The 20758-nt window shown below is 40.0% G+C and overlaps 1 protein-coding gene across 3 annotated transcripts in view; it reads right to left on the bottom strand.

The window, feature by feature from the left end:
* Nucleotides 1-20758, bottom strand: part of THSD7B (thrombospondin type 1 domain containing 7B) — a 309975-nt gene that overhangs the window by 91707 nt on the left and 197510 nt on the right. For all 3 annotated transcript variants that reach the window (XM_035331980.1, XM_035331981.1, XM_035331983.1), the window contains exons 14-15: nucleotides 7558-7752; nucleotides 2783-3046 (exon numbers count right to left, since the gene is read on the bottom strand). In XM_035331980.1, the coding sequence (XP_035187871.1) occupies nucleotides 2783-3046; nucleotides 7558-7752 (459 nt within the window). The remainder of the gene's footprint in view (nucleotides 1-2782; nucleotides 3047-7557; nucleotides 7753-20758) is intronic.

The following is a 20758-nucleotide window of genomic DNA, read 5'->3' as shown; positions in this document are numbered from 1 at the left end:
GGGACAAACTTAAATCTGCTTCCAAGGCAAAGTTTGTAACCCTACATGTGTCTTTCTACATTTCATAAAAAAATTCTTCAAAAGCATCCAGCAAAGAACGAAGTCTTACAAATTCTCACTTTTGTTCAAAGGAGAGAAAGGAGGAGCATTGTCCTGGCAAAAGGACAAGAGAAGGAAACAGAAATCATTAGACCTGAGAGAAAGAGAAGAGGAACATGCTCACCCCCAAAACTCATAAAGGAAGAACAACGACTGGATATCACAGCACTCAGAAAATAAGGCCATGACTTAATTAGATATAAATGTAGTCACCTAGAAAATGTCAGAAGGTCAGCTGATACTAATTGTGAACAAGACAAACTAGGCTACTCAGAAAAACCTGTCATGAATAATTTCTCAGGGCTTAGCAATTCTGCATGCTTCTGTAATTTGCTTTTCTCTATTATGGTTGAATAACATTCTGCTAATTATTAATTGGATAATGATTTGTTGCTATCACTAATTCAATAATGTGTTCAGAAGTGCATTTTGAAAGTTCCCAGCTCTCGAGACTGTAAATATTGGCCTTATCTTCACTTAACGGCTCTGGTTGGAAGGCAGGTCCCAAGTGATGGAAACGGAGCCGAGGGAGCTTTCTGCCCGCTTTGGAGCACTCTGTGCCCAGTCACAGAAATACCCATGTGCTCCGGAGAGGGATGCAAAGCTTCCCATGTCCAACACTGGGTAACGATGAGGAGGTATGACAGCCTCAGCCACCTGCACAGGTACAGGATTCAACTCATGAAGGGTTTCGATGCACCACTGCTTTGGTCTGACCAGGAGTTCCAAGGGCTTTGCAAGGCTCAGTGTCTTACTGGACTTCTTCCCAGACCATGGTGACATTGGTCTGCTTTCTTAGTATGGAGAGACCATCCTGACTGCCTCCACTAAATGAGATCCTCCGGTTTGGGAGAGCAGCTAATACATCCTGAACATTACACAGGGGTCTGGCTGAGGGTAAATAATTCACCCTTAAGGGAACTCCTATGGGGTATCCAGAAGGTGGAAACATCTCACCCCTCATTTACTTCCCAGTTCCAAACCTATGAGTCTTAAGAGCACTCTGTGAGCAGACGTTAAGGGCACATGTGAGGATTCTGCTGTACAGTACTGACCACACTCTGACATGGATCCTGTGCTGGGGCTGTGTTGCAATCATTTCTGCTCTGATACAAAGCTGAAGACAAGAAAGCCAATCCTCTCGAGCTACCACTCTCTATTACCTCCCTAAGAGAAGCCTGACCATTAAGAACACCATATAAATATCACTGACAGGAAGCAGGCTTCAGGGTTATTCAGAGAAGCCCCACGCATAGACGAGCTCCTCTTTTTTAGTAGTGATAAAAGCCTCGAGCTTTGCAAACGAGCAAGGCACTGCACAGGCAAACCCACCTTTCAAAACTCAACAGCTCCCTTTTTGCAGAAGAAAAGGTAACGTTGTGGGGTAAGGTATAGCATTCCTCCTTCATGGGCCACAGAGGCATAATCAATTGGTACAACAGCACATTGTTGAAACACAAACCACAGAAAGCTGCTTTATGAATCCGCGCAGCCAGCTGGAACAGCTATAAACAGCTGCGAGAGGAATTCACTCCAGAACTGAATCACTTCATTAGGATGTGGGTTTTTTTTTCCCCTTTACCACATGCAGCTCAGGCTGCTGATCTTCATCCTGAAGACCCTCCACAGAGCAGCATCTCTGCTCCCTCATACTCTGGAATGTCAATGATTCCCACTGTACTTATTAATCTCCTCCTGAGACTTCATTTCTCCTTCTCCCATTACATAGCTCACCAAGTCTTCCAACTCGCTATATTACATTGTGTGGTGTCCTAAGTTTTTGGCTGGAAGTCAGAGAGCAATAGTGTTTTGGGGGCAGCATGGGTACAGAATATGTTCCTAGAATAATGGCTTTTGCCTGTAAATCGATTTAGAGTAATGATTATGATGAACTGCAAATTATGAAAAATGGGAGAAAACATCCTGATGGAATGACATCTCTTGCTTGCTGTGTTTCTACTTCAGCTCTATTTTTGCACACCTTCTGAAACATGTTTGATATAGGCTGCTACATTATACGTAGAGTCAAATTGCTACTAAGACAGAAGCACAGCTTAAAGCCCCAGCAAGCAGTGAAATTGGAATATATGCTCTGTACCACATTGAGCTGAAGACTGTCTCAAAATTGCAAGGATGAGACCACTGACTGCTGAAGTCATGTGTAATTGGCATGAGCAACATAGCAGGGACTCTATAGAGTTTTTGCAATTAAATATGATTGTCTATAGAAAATTTCTGATTTCCACACTGAAAACAACTTAAAGAACCTCCAAATTTAGTGAAAAGGAATAAAAATCTAAAATCTAAAAGTAGGATATATCATGAAACAACATGCTGATTGAAATACAGCTTCTGTCTCTAATCTAGTTTATACCTTTATTGGATTTCAATACAAATAAAATCCATCTGGTATTCTGACACCATAGTCAACTTTAGCCCTCTTCTATTTCTTTTCAGTTGTAGGAATGTCATCAGACCCTCAGACTGCAGAAAACATTGGTACTAAGTGCAATAAGATACCAGAAGAACTGTGTCCAGCACTCATGGCAACCTTGTGAAATCCAACCAGCAAACAGGTGCACGTGTGATAGGCTCCAAAATGAACCGTTGAGTGGATCACAGAGCACAACATCAGGGCTGCTTACGCAAGTTGTCCAATTTTGTTTTATTTTTACCTCCTTACCTGAACTGCTGCAATGAGATGGGTCCACGAGTCTGCCGGTCTTATCGTAGCAGGCAATAGCGCGCAGCCGTATCCCCTCTCCACACTCTTTGGTGTCTCCATGGGATCGCATTCCTGACTGTGGCTCCGATTTCCCTCCTCCAATAATGCAGTCTGACCAATTCCCATGGGGCTGGGACGTAAACACCTCGCAGGGGCACAGCTCTGTTTCAACCTGAGGATAAACGTCTGTATTCTGGCATTTGTCTCGCTTTCTGCTTCGCCCTGTTCCAACCAGAGAAAGCTGTTCGTTAGCTTAACATCTGCTACTTTTGATAACGACATGTCGTATTATTTATACTTGCAGGAATTCAACACATTAGAACCAAGACAATCTGAATGTTAATATCCAGGAACGTTTCCGAAGCATCTAATAGCCGCTGCCAGTGCTTTGGAGTGCAAGGACAACGTATTTATCTCCAGGGGCAACCAGAGAACTTGGAAATACTGTTGTGATGGATAGGGCAAGGAGCAAAACATATAGTCTGACTGGAGTAACGGTCTGCCCAGAAAACACTTTGTAATTTTATATAATATCACTTTTCTCTAATTATCTGATGAAAATAAATTGATTGTTTTGTCTCCATTCGCTTGCAATCAATGGTTGCCAGGACAACTTACAAAGGACTCCACATTAGCCACAACTTCTTCTTTGAGGCTACTTTACAAATTAGTTAAAGATGCACTCTGCACACAAACCGTGCTTTGAAGAAACCAGAGAAGATAATCCTCAGTAAATTATTAGGGCTGGAAAGCATTTCGATGGTTACATTTGGTTTAATCTTTTCTTTTGCTTTATTCCTTCAATAGGTCTGAAAAGAAGGCTGTTTACAGATCTTTCCTCTTCAGTAGCTTCAGGAAGCAGACGCATTTAAATGAACCTGCAGTGCAGCTCTTCGCTGCTGCACTCTGCAGCCCCCGTTCCTGGAGGACTTCTGGACATGAGAAGAGGTCCCCTGGTACAAGAAGAAATAACGCGAAGGAGAGAATCCATGCTCCCCGAACCCCTACAATTGCTCAAGGGGGAAGAGGTCTGTGTATAGCCTCTGGAAGGTAAAACCAATGCTTTTCTTGGCATGGGTAGCCAATGTGAAGTGGAGCAGTCTTTATGCTGTCTGAACTCAGGAATGCCTTTGTGTTTGGCATCCACACAGACGGGGAGAACTCATTTTTGCTAACAAACTGCCTCTGTATCATGTCCTCAAGCACTCTTTGGGGATCCTGGACACTCTAAAAATACTTCTGCAAAAAGTTCTTAAAGTTCTGATCTCAAAAAAAAAAAAAAAAAAAAAAGTTTTCTCCTTTAACTGCAGACCAGTACGATAGTGAAAAGAAACACGAAGTTGTATGCCCAACAAGCCCCTTGGTGGTCCAGCACCAGCAGTCATGTCAGCAGGAGCACAGCTGCCTTTATCAACACCTGCTTGCATCTCCAAAGAGAAGGGCCCTTACTACTCTTGTCGTCCATGCTCCAGCTCTTTCAAAATTGTATGTCGAGAGACCTGGGGAAGATAAAGTTTGCAAGCACAAAGGGATAATAAAGTCAAATCAAATAACACCGCTCTCTGTTTTTCAGCTGGCGGTGCAACAGCAAGCAAGCCCTAAAGGAGAGCAGGGCATTAATTGCAGCCCCCTTTAGGCATGTGAATCCATGTGCCTGGCTCCGTGCCCCATCTCCCTGCACCCTTTCAGCCCAGGGGGAGGAAGAGGATCCCCGAGAGCAGCTGTGGACCAGGCTGGCTCCTTGCCCACAGCCTCGGGAAAGCCTTCATCAGCTGAGCCTGGCACCTGGGCATGCCACACAGGCTTTTGCAAAGTCAGCTACCATGGAGGACTATAAGGGAACTTGAAATTATTCATATTATCCTCCCTAACACTCATAACAAATATTTATGTTTTAATTCAGGTAAGGTAAAAGAGGTACAACTCCACATACTTTAAGGAAAGTCTTAAAAGGCCTTTAATAGATAGGGAATTTTCTAGTGGCATTTCCAGCATTTCGTGTTCGATGAGCTGATGAAAGCCACAAATATATATATGTAATATATTATTACATATATATCTATAAATGTAGAGCCAGATATTTTGCATTGTATTAGTAAACATGGGAATCTGGGACTTGCCAATGACTGCCTGGGTTCCAAGTTTTGCCATTACTGTATGAAGCACATAAGGATGCTAATAATCTCACCTTCCCACAAAATATCTTTTCCATCTTGCCCTGCCATCCATTGTGTAGGAATCCTCTAAGGAAGCTGCTATTAAAGCCCTATATCAAAGGTAAAAGTGGCATTCATACCACACTTCACAAAGAAGTAGTTTTAGAATCAGAGTCTTCACAGACTGCTTTAAAAATGATGATTACAAATGTCATCACCAAAACTTTCACGGACACAAATCCTTCAATTAAAAAGCTTTTTTTTTTTTTTAAACTTCTGAACACTAACTTTAGATACATTAAATATTATAGGTAGTACATACTATCCATAAAAACTGTATGACATTGAGAGAACACCTATCTACATAAAATGCATTATATCCGTGGTACACTGAATATTTGACGACTAATTGAAGACTTGCTTTAAAAAAACGTATTTTCATTATAATGACTTTGAATTTTGATATGCTTTGTAATAAGTCTTTTGCTTCTTAAGTAATGACTAATTTTGAATGTAGAGCCTATGATTACTTACAAAGTAAAATGAATAATACTATCCAAAACTGAGTGGGAGGCAGGCAAATACTTAGCAAACAATTAGCAGATTCCCGCAATATGACATTGTTAATGAACTCTTAAAATGAAGTCAAAGCATTCATTTGAGCATAGACATACACAATGATGAGCAAGGAGATACAACTCACACACTCTCACATAAAAGGTGAAATACAAATGGGTAAAGGACTTGTTTAAAAACTGCGAAAAACTCCCTAAACAGCACTTTCCTTAAATATTTGGACTGAGTTCATATGGATGAGATTTTTTCCCAAGACTTTTGCTCGCCAGCTGTACGACTAAGGCCAGCACCAATTTTCATGAATTTTATGCGACGACAGGTCAGCACTGATCTCGCTGACTTCTTCGAACTGTGGCCACACGAGAGATGATTTCTGATTTGGCCCTTCCCTGGCTGCTCCCTGTGGCTTTGTGCCGCCCAGCACCCCCTGGGACACCTGCTGCATTTCACCACTGTTTTCAGGATGCTTCTGCAGGGAGCGGGCTGAGGCCTGAAAATTCTTCCCACTGGGAAGGGAACCCAGCAAGGTGTTGTGGGAGAGCCAGATCATAAGAAATGTAGTATAGGTGAGGAGACAAGACATTAAAACCTGGATAGCAGAAACCATTTTTGGTCTTGAATGGATCTATGTCTGATGTATAATGGAGCAAGAAAGGGGATAGGTAGGACCATACTGTTTTGCAACTTGTACACATGTTCATAATAAAAATTCTGATTTAAAACCACCTGGAAGTAAATATTTACTTATTTCTTACAGTATCACAATTTCTATAAGACCAGGCATATATTTTTCTGATAGGGATTTCTACTTCTTTAAACATACAAGCACTGATATGGAGAACGTTTTAGAATATGGTCTTTGACAGAAACAATAGAGCATTTTATAATAATGATTTTTAGGTGAAAGAGAAATCTATATCCTATAGCGAATCATACTCATGAACGGCCGTTTGATGCCATTATGTCTGTATGCTGCGATTGTTAGTTACTAAAATCTTGGAACATCCCAGCAGTAACAAACTGAATAACAAATAAATCATGGTGCAGGTGATTCTAGAAGAAAGGAACAGTAGTAGGTGCCATAGTTTGCTGTCATTTAGTTCCCAGACATTATCAGAGCAGAGCACATTTTTATGACTTTGTTGGATTTCTCCTGCACAGTTGAAGTCTTTGAAGTTTCATCTCTGGTAGTGGAGCTCAGCTCCAGGAAGGGAGCACGCTAAAGCCAGCTACTCTATAGCTCTCAGACACAAAAGTATGATGAGAAATGGATGTTCAGGATAACAACAGTAATTTCATTGTAAACCTTCTAAAACAGCATAATTAATTTTGACTTGAAGTAACTTAGGGGTGGGAGGGAGGACAGGGGGACACAGTGGGGACGGATGAACAAATCCCAATAAACCAAGTTGCTCCACGCAGTTAGAAAGCTTCCCAGTTTGGTCAGCACTCAAATAACGTAATTACAAACCACCACAACAGCCAGTATGGGAGAACGTTCCATTAAACCGTCTGAACTAGAATGTTTTATGAACATACATAAAAGATCAAGCAAAACAGTTTAAACTACACCGTTCTTTCTTCATTCATGGTATTAATTTGCACTGTTGAGCTACTGGATGCTGCTGAGCACAGAACTCCCTGCTTTAAAGTTTATCCAGATTTCTACAGTCTTAAACAGAGAAATGTGTTTGTTTTTCTACTTCTACGCACATTTGCTGCACGTTTCCCAGATTAATAAGTCAGGTAAACTTGCATAATGCATTGTCACTGTTTGGTTTAGATCTAAAAATGGCTTTCTACCACTGAGACTTTCTGCACTATTCTCATCCCGAAATGCACATGCATAAAGCAGGCAATGACCAGTATCAGACCAAAAATCAGTTAGGGATGTACACTATCCCAGCTGGCATTTTCCAAAGCCCCAACATCAGTTCACCAACATCCAAGAAACATCATTCAGGAGCATCATCATCAGACAAATATTATGAAAGATTATACCTGTGAGTGACCGTCTCCTGGTTTTGGTTGATTCACAGTCAAATGAGCATGCTGTAAATTTAGACCAAGGGGTAAACGTGCAGTCATCCTTGCAGGGAACGAGACACTCCTGCACAAGAGGCGGCATCGGTCCTGCCCACCTCAGGCATTCAGTGACATCGGCAGATTCGTTGGTCTCTGACAGGCACGTAACAGCTGGAGAGTAAAGGGACAGAAATCTTTATATTGTTGTGTGAATTGTATTACGCTGTATTTAGTCCGTGCTTGTGTTCCATGGGAGATTCACACCTCTGGGTTAATAGCATAAAGCTGATTTATTTTTAGGTCATTATTCATGCATCACTCAAACATGTTCTGAGAGCTTCACAAAACCATAAAGACACATTCTTATTTGAGCGGTTTGTTACCTAAATGATGATATAAATTCAATATTCTCAAGGAGGCAGTCATTTTAAGTGCTGGGGCAACAGTTCAGCCAATGATACATTGTACGGCCAAAGGAGAAGAGATGTAATACTGCAGCTATGTGCCATAAAGCATGCTTGGTCGAGGCCAGGATTCCCGAGCTGTGATGCACACATCGCCCACAGAACTGAAACTGTTTTGAAGTGTGAAAAGAAAGGGAAAGGAAAAGAGATAAAAGAAGGCTTCTTTTTCCAAAACTGTTATCTCTCCTGTATTTCAGATGAAGGGAATGACTGTCTGAGCAGCAGATGCTGCTTATGAAGCTCAACATTCCCTGCAGCAAGACGTAAACACCCTCCAAACTGTGTGGCCTAAACGTTGTGCTTCTCTCTTTGGCTCTTCCTCTCTCTGGATTTAAGCCTTTGATTCTCTTTTGCATAGATGGGGATGTTTAGGAGGAAGAGGAAGAGCACGCAGCCCGCAGTCTGGCAAGCAGACCTATGCGTTCCTCCTCCTTGGTAATCCCATGATAGAAAAGGGACGCAGCCACTGCATTTCATTGCCAGCCTGCTTTTACAGAGCATGACAGCTTCCTGTAAGAGCACTGCCGAATGGATGCGCTAACAGGAAAACAAATAAGCAAATAAAACCAGCTACTCTGGGTCTCGGGTGAGGACAGCATCACTCTGCCGAGTTCCATCCGACTGAAGTGCCTCCACAAGAGACAAATGAGGTTTGCCAAGAGCACAGCCCAAGACTGAGAGGCACTGATTTTCCCCAGATTTCATTTCAAGACAATTCCCTTTTACTTCAACATCCCCGTCCTTTTTTGGAGCTAGCCTGTAATGATGAATTTTGTAGGCTGGGTAATGGCGCTGAATTGTCATGATGTAGGACAGAAGTATTAACATATAAATCTGAGTCACAGGGAGCCTTCAATAAAACTTCCTAAAGTTTCAGTGAATTAATAATAAGTAATTATAATAAATAAAAATAGTCTGCACATCATGGAGTCTTTCATTTCATTAATAATAATTAATTCCCAGAAAATCCCAAGATTATAGGCTATTTATATCCTACGTTGTCATTAACCAAGGGAAAGATAGGTCAAGACTTGATTTAGGTAATAAAACCAGGGACAGAGTTAGGAATTAAATTTGGCCCCAAGAGTTTAGTCATGTTAGGCTCTCTGACTTCAGGCAAGTCCTCCCATTGTATCATAAAGTTACAAAAGATGACATGATTTAAACCAGATATTATTATTTAACTTTAACAACCCATGTTATTATTTTATGGAGATTCCTAAATAATTCAGATTTTTGAGGCTGCATATACTTTTGTTGTTGTTGTTGCCAGCACTTAACGTAACTAGAAGTGCATGAAGAAAAAGGGGAAAATAACTCATTGCCTTCTTACAGTTTAAGGATTTAGTGGGGTGTAACTCTGCAATGAATTCACACATTTATTTATTGTTTTAAGTACAGTACTGCATGGGAGTAAGGGATGAGTCGGAAATAAAAGTAATTTATTAAAACATAATTAGATTTCTATGGAAAAAAAATCAGCATTTGAAAGAGCATGCAAAAGGCAAGCAATTGTTAAAAGTCTCTTTAGAGTCAAGTGACAGTAAATCAGCATATTAATAGCCACCTCTAAATTGCTGATCCTTGCCTCTCACTTTCAATCCTTTTGACCCTTGCCATCTCTCCACGCTGGCAGTCAGAAACTTGTAGACATTCCCCTTCTCAATAACGAAAGCAGGAGGAAGGGGTCACCACTCTGTATGGGAAAGCGGGGTAATTGCCCTCTCTAGGAAGGTTAAACAAGTAATAGACTCTGATGCCCAAGGTCTGTGTAGCCTCATTACCTTCACCAAGGACACCGAAGATTCAGCAACACAAACTCGTCCTCGTGAAGGATGGTCAAGTGTATGCAAGGGCTTCTCAGCCTTGCTACAGCTCGTGTCTGGGAGCAGCGAGCAATACCCTGTGCTGCAGGCCCAGCTAGCAATATATGCAATTGCATAATAAACTATCCCGTTGCAATGTTTACCACCATCCGAGAGAAGACCACAATTCATTCCTGACATTCATTAATGGTGACACAAGTGATGGAACTTTTAAATATCATTGTTAAAACAGATGCTCCGTGCTGCAATGAGTTATTATCCAATGGCCACATCTTCTGCACAAATGCCCTTAATTTTAAGCATACAAATAACTCACTGAGTTTGCTGAGGCTATTTAGATGCTAAAAGTAATGGATATGTAAGGTCAGGGCAAATATTTGACAGAGATTATGGAGCATAAAGAAATTAATGGCAATAGTGAACATGGGTAGAGGGAAGTTAAATTAAAACAACAAGTAATATGGATTATGCTGTGTGGCATGCATGCAGTAGTAATTTTGAAGACATATGGTAGAGACATCAGTAACCAGATTTGAGGGGGATTACATCACACATAAAAACTTGTCAGAAAAAAAGAGTAGGATTTAAAAGAGACCCTGAAGACTCTCAGAGATCAGCAAAGGTAATCACATTTTTGACACAAGAAGCAACAAGGAAAAAAAGCGTAGAGACAAAAAGGAGTTGAAAAGCAGAAAGAGTAATGCTTGTCAAATAAGACACATCTTGAAATGTACCATGGAGAAGCATGAGCGAGGAAGAGAGGAACGAGGCTGATATTATTGACAGCAACAATGGGAAACAAAAGCAAAATACATCCTGGCAGTCACAAGAACCAGTAGGACTTAGGCTGGATGCATATGCCACATCTGAGGTGAGCTGCGTGAATTGCTAAAATAAATTTAATAACATAAATGCCTGTTAGGGCATTTTAATGGATTCACAAGTAGCAGCTAGGAGCAGCACAGCTGCCAGATCCGTCTTAGCGGTTTGCTCAGGAAACAGGCACCTCCTCTGTGCCTGCTGCAAACTTATTTCCCAGTTAGGTTAGGTCTGTCTTTTAAGAGAAAAATATTTTCAAATACAAGCTCCTCTGGAAACAGAGTGAGACAAATTTCTTCTTAGTGGACCTTCAGGAAAGTTAATAAAATTATTCATCCTCAGTGGTTTCAAACCGCTGATTGGTTTGGCTCATTGTGTTTTCTGTTACATGGAAAATACTTCCTCATAATCCTCGGGTCTGTCACAATGGTTTTAAACAAACTCACACTGCAAAGCAATTTCTGTTCTGTCAACATCTATTTTTTTTATTATTATTATTATTTTTAAGTGGGATACCACTGAAGGGCAAATACGGTCCATTTTCAGCCCTATGCAATGAGTAAAAAAACATCACATAGTAACTGCAAATCCCTCCTAGACATAGCGTATGATTTCTCTGCAGCATTTAAAATGGACACAAACATATGAATAGAAACAGCTAATAACAGGACACTGCCAGATAAAGGGTTTCAAACTGCAATCTTGATTCCTGTGAGGAGGAGAAATAGAGGATTTCCTTTTGAAGTCCCACTATTTCTTATTAGTGCCGGTAAACACCACCAAACTGGAATTAAACACTTGGGGCCAAGCTCCAGGATGACAATTTAATGCAGTTCTGCTCATATAAATATCAAACAGTGGCTGGCACCAAAAAAGAAAAAAAAAAAAAAAGTACATTTTCTCTCATAACAATAAAAACAAGATCATGAACTGAACTGAAAGATAACCGTGTTTCAAATGCTAAGAGAAAATATCCTTTTATGAAGAAGGAGTGTGACTCGAAGACCCCTTGCTGGCAGCCCGGCCAGGCAGGAGGCAAAGCCTGGTTTCACAGCAGAGCAGGAGTCGTTTAACTCACCACGTGGATACGTGCACTAAGATGCCAGCTGAAGCCAGTGATTAATATGAGCTGCAGATGCAACTGCTTTGCTTCGAGGCATAAGGCAAGTGCTACCTGAACGGGCCGGGGAGGAGATTTCCCCTTGTGATGGGACATGGCCCTATCGGATACTGAACTGGGACTGCTAGCAGGATATTCAGTATGACAGTTTCTGTCTTCTTCTGTATTTACACTCACAACAGTGCATTTGTGTGCCATCATCTTAGCATATGGCGTAAAGAAGCATATGGAAGCTATTTTCTTTAACTACGTTTATCTTAAATTGAGAGCAAATAGCAGACACTGCTTCTATAAACTTGAACACAGTGAAATCAAATGTTTGCACGCTGACAAATTGCAGAGATGCTGACTGCATCGTTGGAGAACATTACACCAAAGAAACACACAAGCATCAAACCAGGGGGACTCAAGCGCTCTCAGTAGGCACACGCCCGACTTACAGCTCCACAGATGGTCTCAGCAAAAGGGAGTGTATTGAGAAAGAAATGTTATAGGCACAGCATTGCAAGCAACAGGGAAAGATAAATATAGTTCCTCTTAAGTAAAAATCCAATTACAGACAGTTTTGGTGATCATATTCATTTACCAAAGTTATAATCAATTCTTCTTTAAAAATGCATTTCAACAGTTTCCTAAGAGTAAAAAGCTGAAGAGTGGGAATACCAACTACCAACCAGTAAAATTATGTTGTACCATGGCACTTCAATTTGGGACACCTACATTAGTGGCTTCAAAACTTGGAATTAAATGTCATTAGAACGTCTGAAAACAATGACTGATAATTCCAGGAAGGTACGTGCAGCCCAAACACTAAAACCAAAGCTATGCGGTAGTGTAAATCAGATGGGTGGACTTAATAAAGGGGATGACCTATGAGGCTTACAAGAAGGATAATCTCCAAGAGGTGTAGACCAAATGGTGTAATAATCTTCTTTGGCTTCAATTTCTAAGATCCTTTGAAAAGGCAAAGCCAGTACATGAAGTCAAATTAATTATTGTAATGTGGCTGTTTACCTTCTCTTTGATCAGAAAAAAATCTCATTTTGTGTTGTATAATTATTCTCATTACCCCCCAATATAACAGTAACTAGTTAACTTATTTCTTACATGTACCATTAATGATAGGTGAAAAAGGAGTTCAGCGATGAGAGGAGAGGAGAGAATAAGAGGGGAGGGAAGGGGAGGGGGCTTATTCAGACTTGCTGGCTGTAACCACAGTCTTAGAAATCATGTTGATCTCATTTATTTTTGATATTGCTGCTTCTTCATAGTTAAAAACAGTTTCTCCCAAAATCCCAGGTGGAACATTTATGTTATTTTTGGTACGTTACACAATCCCTAATTATAGAAGGAAACAATAAGCAGTACTGTACACATAACAGAAGACGTAATATAGAGCTCTACTGAGACTCAGGTTTAAGTCTAAGGCCCTGATCCTGTAAGGACATAAGCATACACAGACCTTTACCACTGCAACGCTCTCCTTGGATTCAGCAGCATTCACATGAAGCACGGACTTACAGGAGGAAACCACAACATAACCATTTAAGGTCAGTAAAAAAAGAAAAAAAAAATGATGTTGGGAAGGACATCTCAGGCACAAATCTAGCAAAAATGACTGAGGCAGAGTTGGAACAGCTAGTTATTCTGCAGTGAAACTGGCATTGAGATCACCAGTTTCCCATTTGACAATTATTAATGATATTGACAGTAGTGCTAAAGGGCTAACAAATGGCACCGCATAAACAGAGCGCTGAGTAAACACAGACCCCAACCAGTGTGCACTACAAACAAACGGGAGGCCTGAGATGAGGTTTGGAAGCAATAAAGATGGTAAATATCAACCGAAAAGATAAAGAAAAGCAACTGAAATGATTTGCATAAAAGGGGGATTAGGGAAGAATTGGGTAGAAAATTCTGGTGTAGAGCATTAATGTATAGAAGAGACTGTAACAGGGGAAAGGGGGGAAGTTTGGGATAAAATCAGAAGAGAAAGAAAAAAGGCATGCAAAACTGAAGTTAAAGGTCCATGTTGTAGCTGCTCTTTGGGTTGGTTTCTTCCCCCAGCCTTCCCATGAGAAGACATGCATGTTGGCAGAAGACAGGTTAGCCTAGGTACAGGAGCCTCAGGAGGTTCCCATCCATCCGCACCCCCCAGGGGTCAGCCCGATGGGGGTCACCTCCAGCCCCTGCACAGCCACCGGGGCAGCCGAGTGCATGCGTCTGAGCTCCAAAGTAAACGTCGTTGGCATTCACCCAACGGGAAGGGACAAACAGGTCTGCACACAAGGTCAGGGTGCTGAAGGTGTACGTACATCCCGCCCCTTCTGCTCTTCATGGCTGAGAGCCTTTCAGCTAACAGGGCAAGCACTAGAACGGGATCAGTTTGTCTGAAAGGGATTAAAAGTGTCCAAGGCTGCATATTAAAACCAGTAAAATCAGTGCAGGAGGAACCCTGCAATGCAATGCCTGAAACAGGACTCACTTCTGTTCCGTTTTAAAGTAACTTGTTAGAGTACATTTTTTTCCTTCAATATTTATGGATGAGGTTATTGATTATTTGGTGGGGAATATATGATTTGAATCACTGAGAGGATTGAGCTGTACATGTCAATTTTGCTAAGCTACGTGACTTGATGTTTTAATTCTTCCTCATCTCTGAACCAAGATTGCCAACTGTTTAAGGAAAAAGAGGAGAGAAATATATTGCTCTGAGGCCCATTCCTCTTCCCACCCACGGGTGGAATCATAGAACAGGGGATTGATACATTAACGCCTAGCACCATTTCCATTTTAATACAAATGTTTTCTTATTGTAGTGGCTCACACATTTGCCTGGCTAGAAAGACAAAATAATATGATTTTTTAATGTTTCAAATTCACTTTGGCCAGTGAATAACTTCAATCTTCTACATTATGCAATCAGTCTAAGGAATCTTTCACAATTTCCCTTTCTTTTTTTTCTGACTTTATTACAGGTTTTGAATTGCTTTTACTTTCATTTTCTATTAAAAAGAAAAATCAATAGAAGCACATTAGATGATTAATGATATAAATTATGCTCCTGCTCCTTTCAGAGAACGTAGCAAATACAAAAATATATTTCTTTTTTTTTCCTCTTTCTGTGGCCCACAATTACTAGAAGTACTCAAGTTCAATTTATTTGTAGCACCAATCATCAAGTTATATGTAAGATGAATTATTTTTGCACAACCTGAAAATAAAACCAAGACAGCCTGTTACATACACACGCATTGAGAGCACAGTAAATACAGAGAATCAAATATGCCAAATAATGAGAGAGAAAATTGAAAACAAACAATATTTACAGTATTGCTAGTAACTCAAATCAGAAAAGCACTTAGCTGAGTACTTTGAAAGTACTGACTTGCTTTGGAGAGCTCTGCTTCAGTTAAATATTCACCGGCCAGTGCTTTTAGTGAGAGCTGGATGGATTTAAATCTAATCCAGCTTGTTTTATCTAGGCAGGCCCAGTTTTTAGTGGCGCAGGTATCCTTCACAACAGCAGTGGGGAGCTGAACACAACAGCCAGCTCACACGGCAAACACAAGCCGAGGAAGGTCTTGGAAAATGCCCCTCTAAGCTTGGCCAGCCAAATGTGCGTTTCAAAGTTTTTTGTTATCAGAAGACTATTTTGACAAAACTGCTGATACCAACTTGTAGATAACTGGACATGAAAAATACCGTATTATGTTGGTTTAGGAAAATACATGTGAAAATCTTGCTCTAGAACCTTTCTCTGCCATTTTATTCCACCTGTCCCTTCACAGTGAAGCACAGATATTAAATGCAGAACGTAACACTAACAAACCAACATATTTACGTCTCCCCCAGCCCTGTAGTTAAAGCATTACGGTCCAAGTTAACACCTGAAGATTTTAATCTACCCTTCCTTTTTTCCCCGTTACCCCTTCAGCAATCTTCAGCTCATCCACATGCCTCCCGCTCATACCTGCCTGTTCTCCTCCTCCCCAGTTCTGTTGTCAATGGCCAAATCCCATCCTACCAGACATGCTCCAAGCCCCACACAAATCTGCCCTCCAGGCACTCTACCTTCAGCCTAACCCAACTGATTTGGGGAGAAACTCAGAAAAGTGAAGCCTTAAACGAAACCCTAAATCTCAGGGGGAACCAACTCCACCCCCCCCCCCCCCCCCCCCACTGTTTCCATTATTTTCCTACATTTAAGTGACAAGATTTCTGAATATACGCATATGCTTTGAATGTTTTCTGAAACGTTTTTCTCAAAAAAGATGCTTTTGAACTTCACAGGCATTTTATTGGGAAGAAAAAAAAATTAATTTCATGGTTACTAACCAGTGAATAAACATCCACGAGGCTTCATAAGAACAAATAAAGATCTGGGTCCTGCTCAGAAACTGTTCAGTTTGAATGGGGCAAAGCATGATAATGAAGGTTACATGAGTGAGAAAAGGAAGGACAAGAGTCATGGTGAAAGCTTGTGTAATGCCTATTTTTTGCTTCTCAAAGAGCGAAGGAGTATGGGCAAGGGCACTCACCTTCTCTCTGGACAAACCCCCAGACATGAGAGATGTGTCACATTTATGGGTCGGATAAAGACAGCAGAAATTTACGTGCAGTTGCACAGGTCTTCTCATTGCAGAAAGGGGTTATGTGGCAGTCCATTTTCCATGGGGTTGTATTCAATCCTATTTCCCAAAAAATCAGATTTTCTCACTACTTGGCCACAGGGCTAACGTTTAAGGGAAGATAAGTAGGTTGGTGTGAAATTATCAGTTCCTCCCTGACAGTAGTGCCTGCATAATGCTGTTTGTACCACTGCCCTTTAGTAAAGATATTTAGATATGGACAGACTTAAAATAAGACCAGAAAGTGGTCTTTTTTTTTCTTTTTTTTTTTTTTTTTTGGTAATTAACCACACTTTTGCAGAATTCAGACAACCATGGCGTTTTACAGCATACAGACTTGTCATCTTTATCAAAGTCCAAAACCGCAATAGGAAGGTACTAACATGGGAACTTGGAAACCCCTTCATTACTTTCTGTAGTCTATTCAAGGAAACCGGTGTTAAATTTTCCTGAAGTACCACTGCATGTTGCATATATGGCCTTGCATACAACTTTACACTTTACCCATCACTTTCCTACAGAAAAAAAATAAAAAATAAAAAATAAAAAAATTACTAAATGCTTTGAGTTCTAAAGTCTGGCTATTCGCCTCCAGCCTAAAACTGATAAACTAAGTCTACTTTGACCAAAGCCAATAAAAACACACACTCATTATACAAGATCTAAATTAACGATCTTTCAGTCTTACAGTATCGCCTACCTTGACTGCCAAAATAAAGATACTGTACTTGAGATTGGAAGATCAGTACTAAGTACAGTAAAGGTGCTGGTACTTAAAGGTGAAAGAGGCAGAAAGAAATGATGGAAAGGTTCACACATAGAACCTTGAAAAATCAAATGTTTGGGGCTTTTCAGCAGATTTACCCAGTATGCAGATTTGAAACCCAGTAAGAGCAGTTATGCTGATGTGTGGGAGCACTGCACATGTCTACATAATGTGGAAATTATGCACGCAGAAAAGCTTCTTCCTAAACATTCTTGATATGTGGAAGAAAAAAAAAAAAAAGTGTTTTACAGAAATCCTACCTCATGGCATTCTTTCTTTCTTTAGTGAGGAAAGAATAAAAAAATAATAAAAAAAAATCACTCGAATCACTAGCAGCCCAAGATGATGAAGGATGTTTTTATATATAATGTGCATAAGATTCTGATTCCCATACATATAACAACTGGCCTTTCCCTTGGGTCACATCAAATCAACTTATTTTTATGTGAGCAAAGGAGCTGCAATCAGTTTGCCTTTTAACAAAAGATGAGTAATTATTTTTATAATTCTTATGTTTGCTGTTGAGATCATTCTCTCTGGTAATCCATTCCTTTTTAGACTTCTTTTGAAGCTAACAGATCTAAAGAAATGATTTACTTTCCCCTTTTACTCTCCCCAAAACAAGGGAGAAGATCACAGAGAAGATGTGAAGGGAGATATCCTAGAGTACGGTAAGTTTTTCTTGTGATGACATTCTGTTCCTTTCTTATAGATAGAAAAAAAGGAAACAACATTTCTGATTTAGCTGCTGCTATTTTTCTTAAATTTGTACCAAGTTGCTCTAACTGTGTGGGGATTATAAAGCAGATTGCATTCTTGATGAAAATACCAAAAATCATACTTATTTCAATAGGAAAGGAACAGATCCTATTACACTTTCTTATTAATATCTGTGAACAAAGCATTTGTTTGCCACCATTTGTTTCTTAAGCAAATACATAATCAAAATACTGATTGATTACTATAGGCTTGTTCGTGTATAACAAATACAATATTTGGCACAAAAAGTTCTCTTTTTCTGATTTCTTTACCATTGGTTCAGATCACATAATTATAAATAATGGAACCATAATTTGCTGGTTTGTTTAACTGGAAAACAATCAAATGCAATAAAAACAAATTAGCACAACAGAAAGTAAATTGCTTCGGAACTAGCAATACTTCCCACCCTGCTGGAAGATTATTAGTATTTTTAGATGGTCTTCATATGCTTCATTCTAGCTAACCTCAGGGTACAGCTGATGGTGATACTATGATAAGTTTTCTTATTTATAGTATTTCCAGGACAAACTATTTTAATCTTGGCTACAATAAATCAGCAGCTTGATTTTCATCTTATTCCCTTTCCACCTGTGAAGTTTTGTTCATCTTTGCTGGAGCTCAGAGCAGTTTGTCCCATGAAATTGTTGCGTGCGCGAATCCTTCTTGATGCAGAAGGTTTCTGCCAGCTGCCATTACAAGATCGGACACATCGTGCTTAAAGTGAAGAACAATTAAAGCAGGGAAAGGCTGCCATTGGAAAGTAACAAGGAGCAAAACTTTTACGTTTCACGTTTACTTTCTCTGACTTCTTAAAAAATATTTTCACAGAGAAAAAAATATCAGGACAGCAGTAGCCCATGAAAATATAAAGAAGAAACAGTAACCTGACAGCAGCTCTGGGGGTGTATTCTTATACTTATTTCTATAAATCCTGAGTGCGCCTCTCCGAGCTCATTTGAAAGCAGCTGAGCCACATTTAGGTATCACCAGCTTCCCCTTCCCATGCAGGTGGAAATCGGAGGCTGCCTCAGCAAAATGAAGCAGAGAGGAATGTCTGATCCTCACACCCTCCTTCACTGTTCTGCTGAGAACAAAACCAAAAACTGGGCAGAGGAAACAAAGGCTATTGCCAATTATACTGAGCATTATCATTTTTCTTAAAACCAAGGAAATGTTATCAGAGGAACTTCCAAAATTTCCCAAAGTGGTATGGTAAATACCTTTAATTGTAAAATAAGTTATTTCAGAAATAAAATTAAATGCAGAAATAACTCAATACTTTGAAAATCCATTAAGATTCACTTCACATTTCCTTTACAGGAGAGAGAACTGATACTTGAAATTTTTAAGCGTGTCTTTCAAAGTTAACAGTAAATAGCTGCTTTTAATTCCAACAGAAGCACAAAGGAAAGGAAACTTTCCATTTGAATGTGCTATATTTGGGAAACCTACTCTTGGCTGTTGCTCGAATGAAAGTGTAAATGCGTACAGCACACCAACAATTCAGAGTAACTCATTTCTATGAGTAAGTTTGACATAACACACAACAATTTGTATGGCTACACAGACCTGAGAGATTCTCTAAAAATACTGTATCCATATTTTACCTTTTCTAGATCATTCACTGCTTCAGACCTTTGCCTCAATTTCTCTTTAAAACTTTGTCTTGTCCTATATGAAGACCTCCAGGGTTATATCTTATCAGTTAATTAACTTTTAACAGCGAAAATTACTATAAACTTTTGCTCACATATATCAAAGTCAATGACAACCAATGCAGCTCTTGTGTACCTAATCCAAGAGACTTATAATAAAATTGTGTCTTTCATTTATAGCTTGAGGCAAAAGAAGGTCCTACAAAGGAATGTGTGAATGGATAATGTTTACTAGAGCAATAACACTGCTATACAGATTAAATATTGGTCAAACCACTAAACTTTATGCCATGAAGTTCTGTTCTGGTATTACATTATTAAACACCAAGGCTTCATCCACTGTTTTCACTTACTCAAAACAATGCAAAATTCATTAAAACAAAAACTATTTATTCTTAAAAAGCAGAACAAAACAAAAGGTTAACACTACTATTCAGTAGATGAGGGCAACACTAGCAGGTAAGTATGGGTGTGTATGGAAATATCAGATCCCTGACTACAAACTAATGAACAGCAACATAATACTAGAAGCAATGAAAACCAAGACATTCTTTCAGGTTCTATAACGTCACAGGCAACGGGGAATAAAGGAGAAACCAATTAGGTCTGAAATTTTGAATCATCAAATAAGGAAAAGTAGAATCCTCAGAAATGACTGAGTTTTTTTTTTGTTTGTTTGTTTTACTTTTCTTTTGTCTCTTCACCCAACACTGTAGATCTCATTGACGTGTATAAAGATATAATCAGGTAAAAGAGAATTGAACAACGGCAGTGTCTGAAAACAATTTTGCCCACAGTTCAACATGACAATGGATGAATCACAGAAGCCCTAGACAGGAAAACAAAACAAAACAAAACAAAAACAGAATTTGAAGAGGAGTCAGAGCCTGAGAGGCTGCTGGGGGGGGCTGGGACAGCCCACATCCCCTCACCCCACCTACAACTCCAACCATTTCAGAAAAGCTGTGCAATCAGTGCCACTAGAACTGGCATTTGCTCAGGGGTCTATCCCCATGCATGGAAAGACAGCGGCAGGAATGGAAACAAGGTGGGAAGCGTGTGCTGGGATAGCTCTGAGAGCTCAGCTGCAGGCAACAGGCTGGGAAATCTCCTTGGGAAGAGCCATCCTAGAAA

Source organism: Oxyura jamaicensis, chromosome 7, assembly GCF_011077185.1.
Source record: "Oxyura jamaicensis isolate SHBP4307 breed ruddy duck chromosome 7, BPBGC_Ojam_1.0, whole genome shotgun sequence".
In the NCBI taxonomy this organism is placed as follows: Eukaryota; Metazoa; Chordata; class Aves; order Anseriformes; family Anatidae; genus Oxyura; species Oxyura jamaicensis.
Note: the sequence above shows the minus strand (reverse complement) of the source record. Positions and strands in the feature narration are given on the sequence as shown.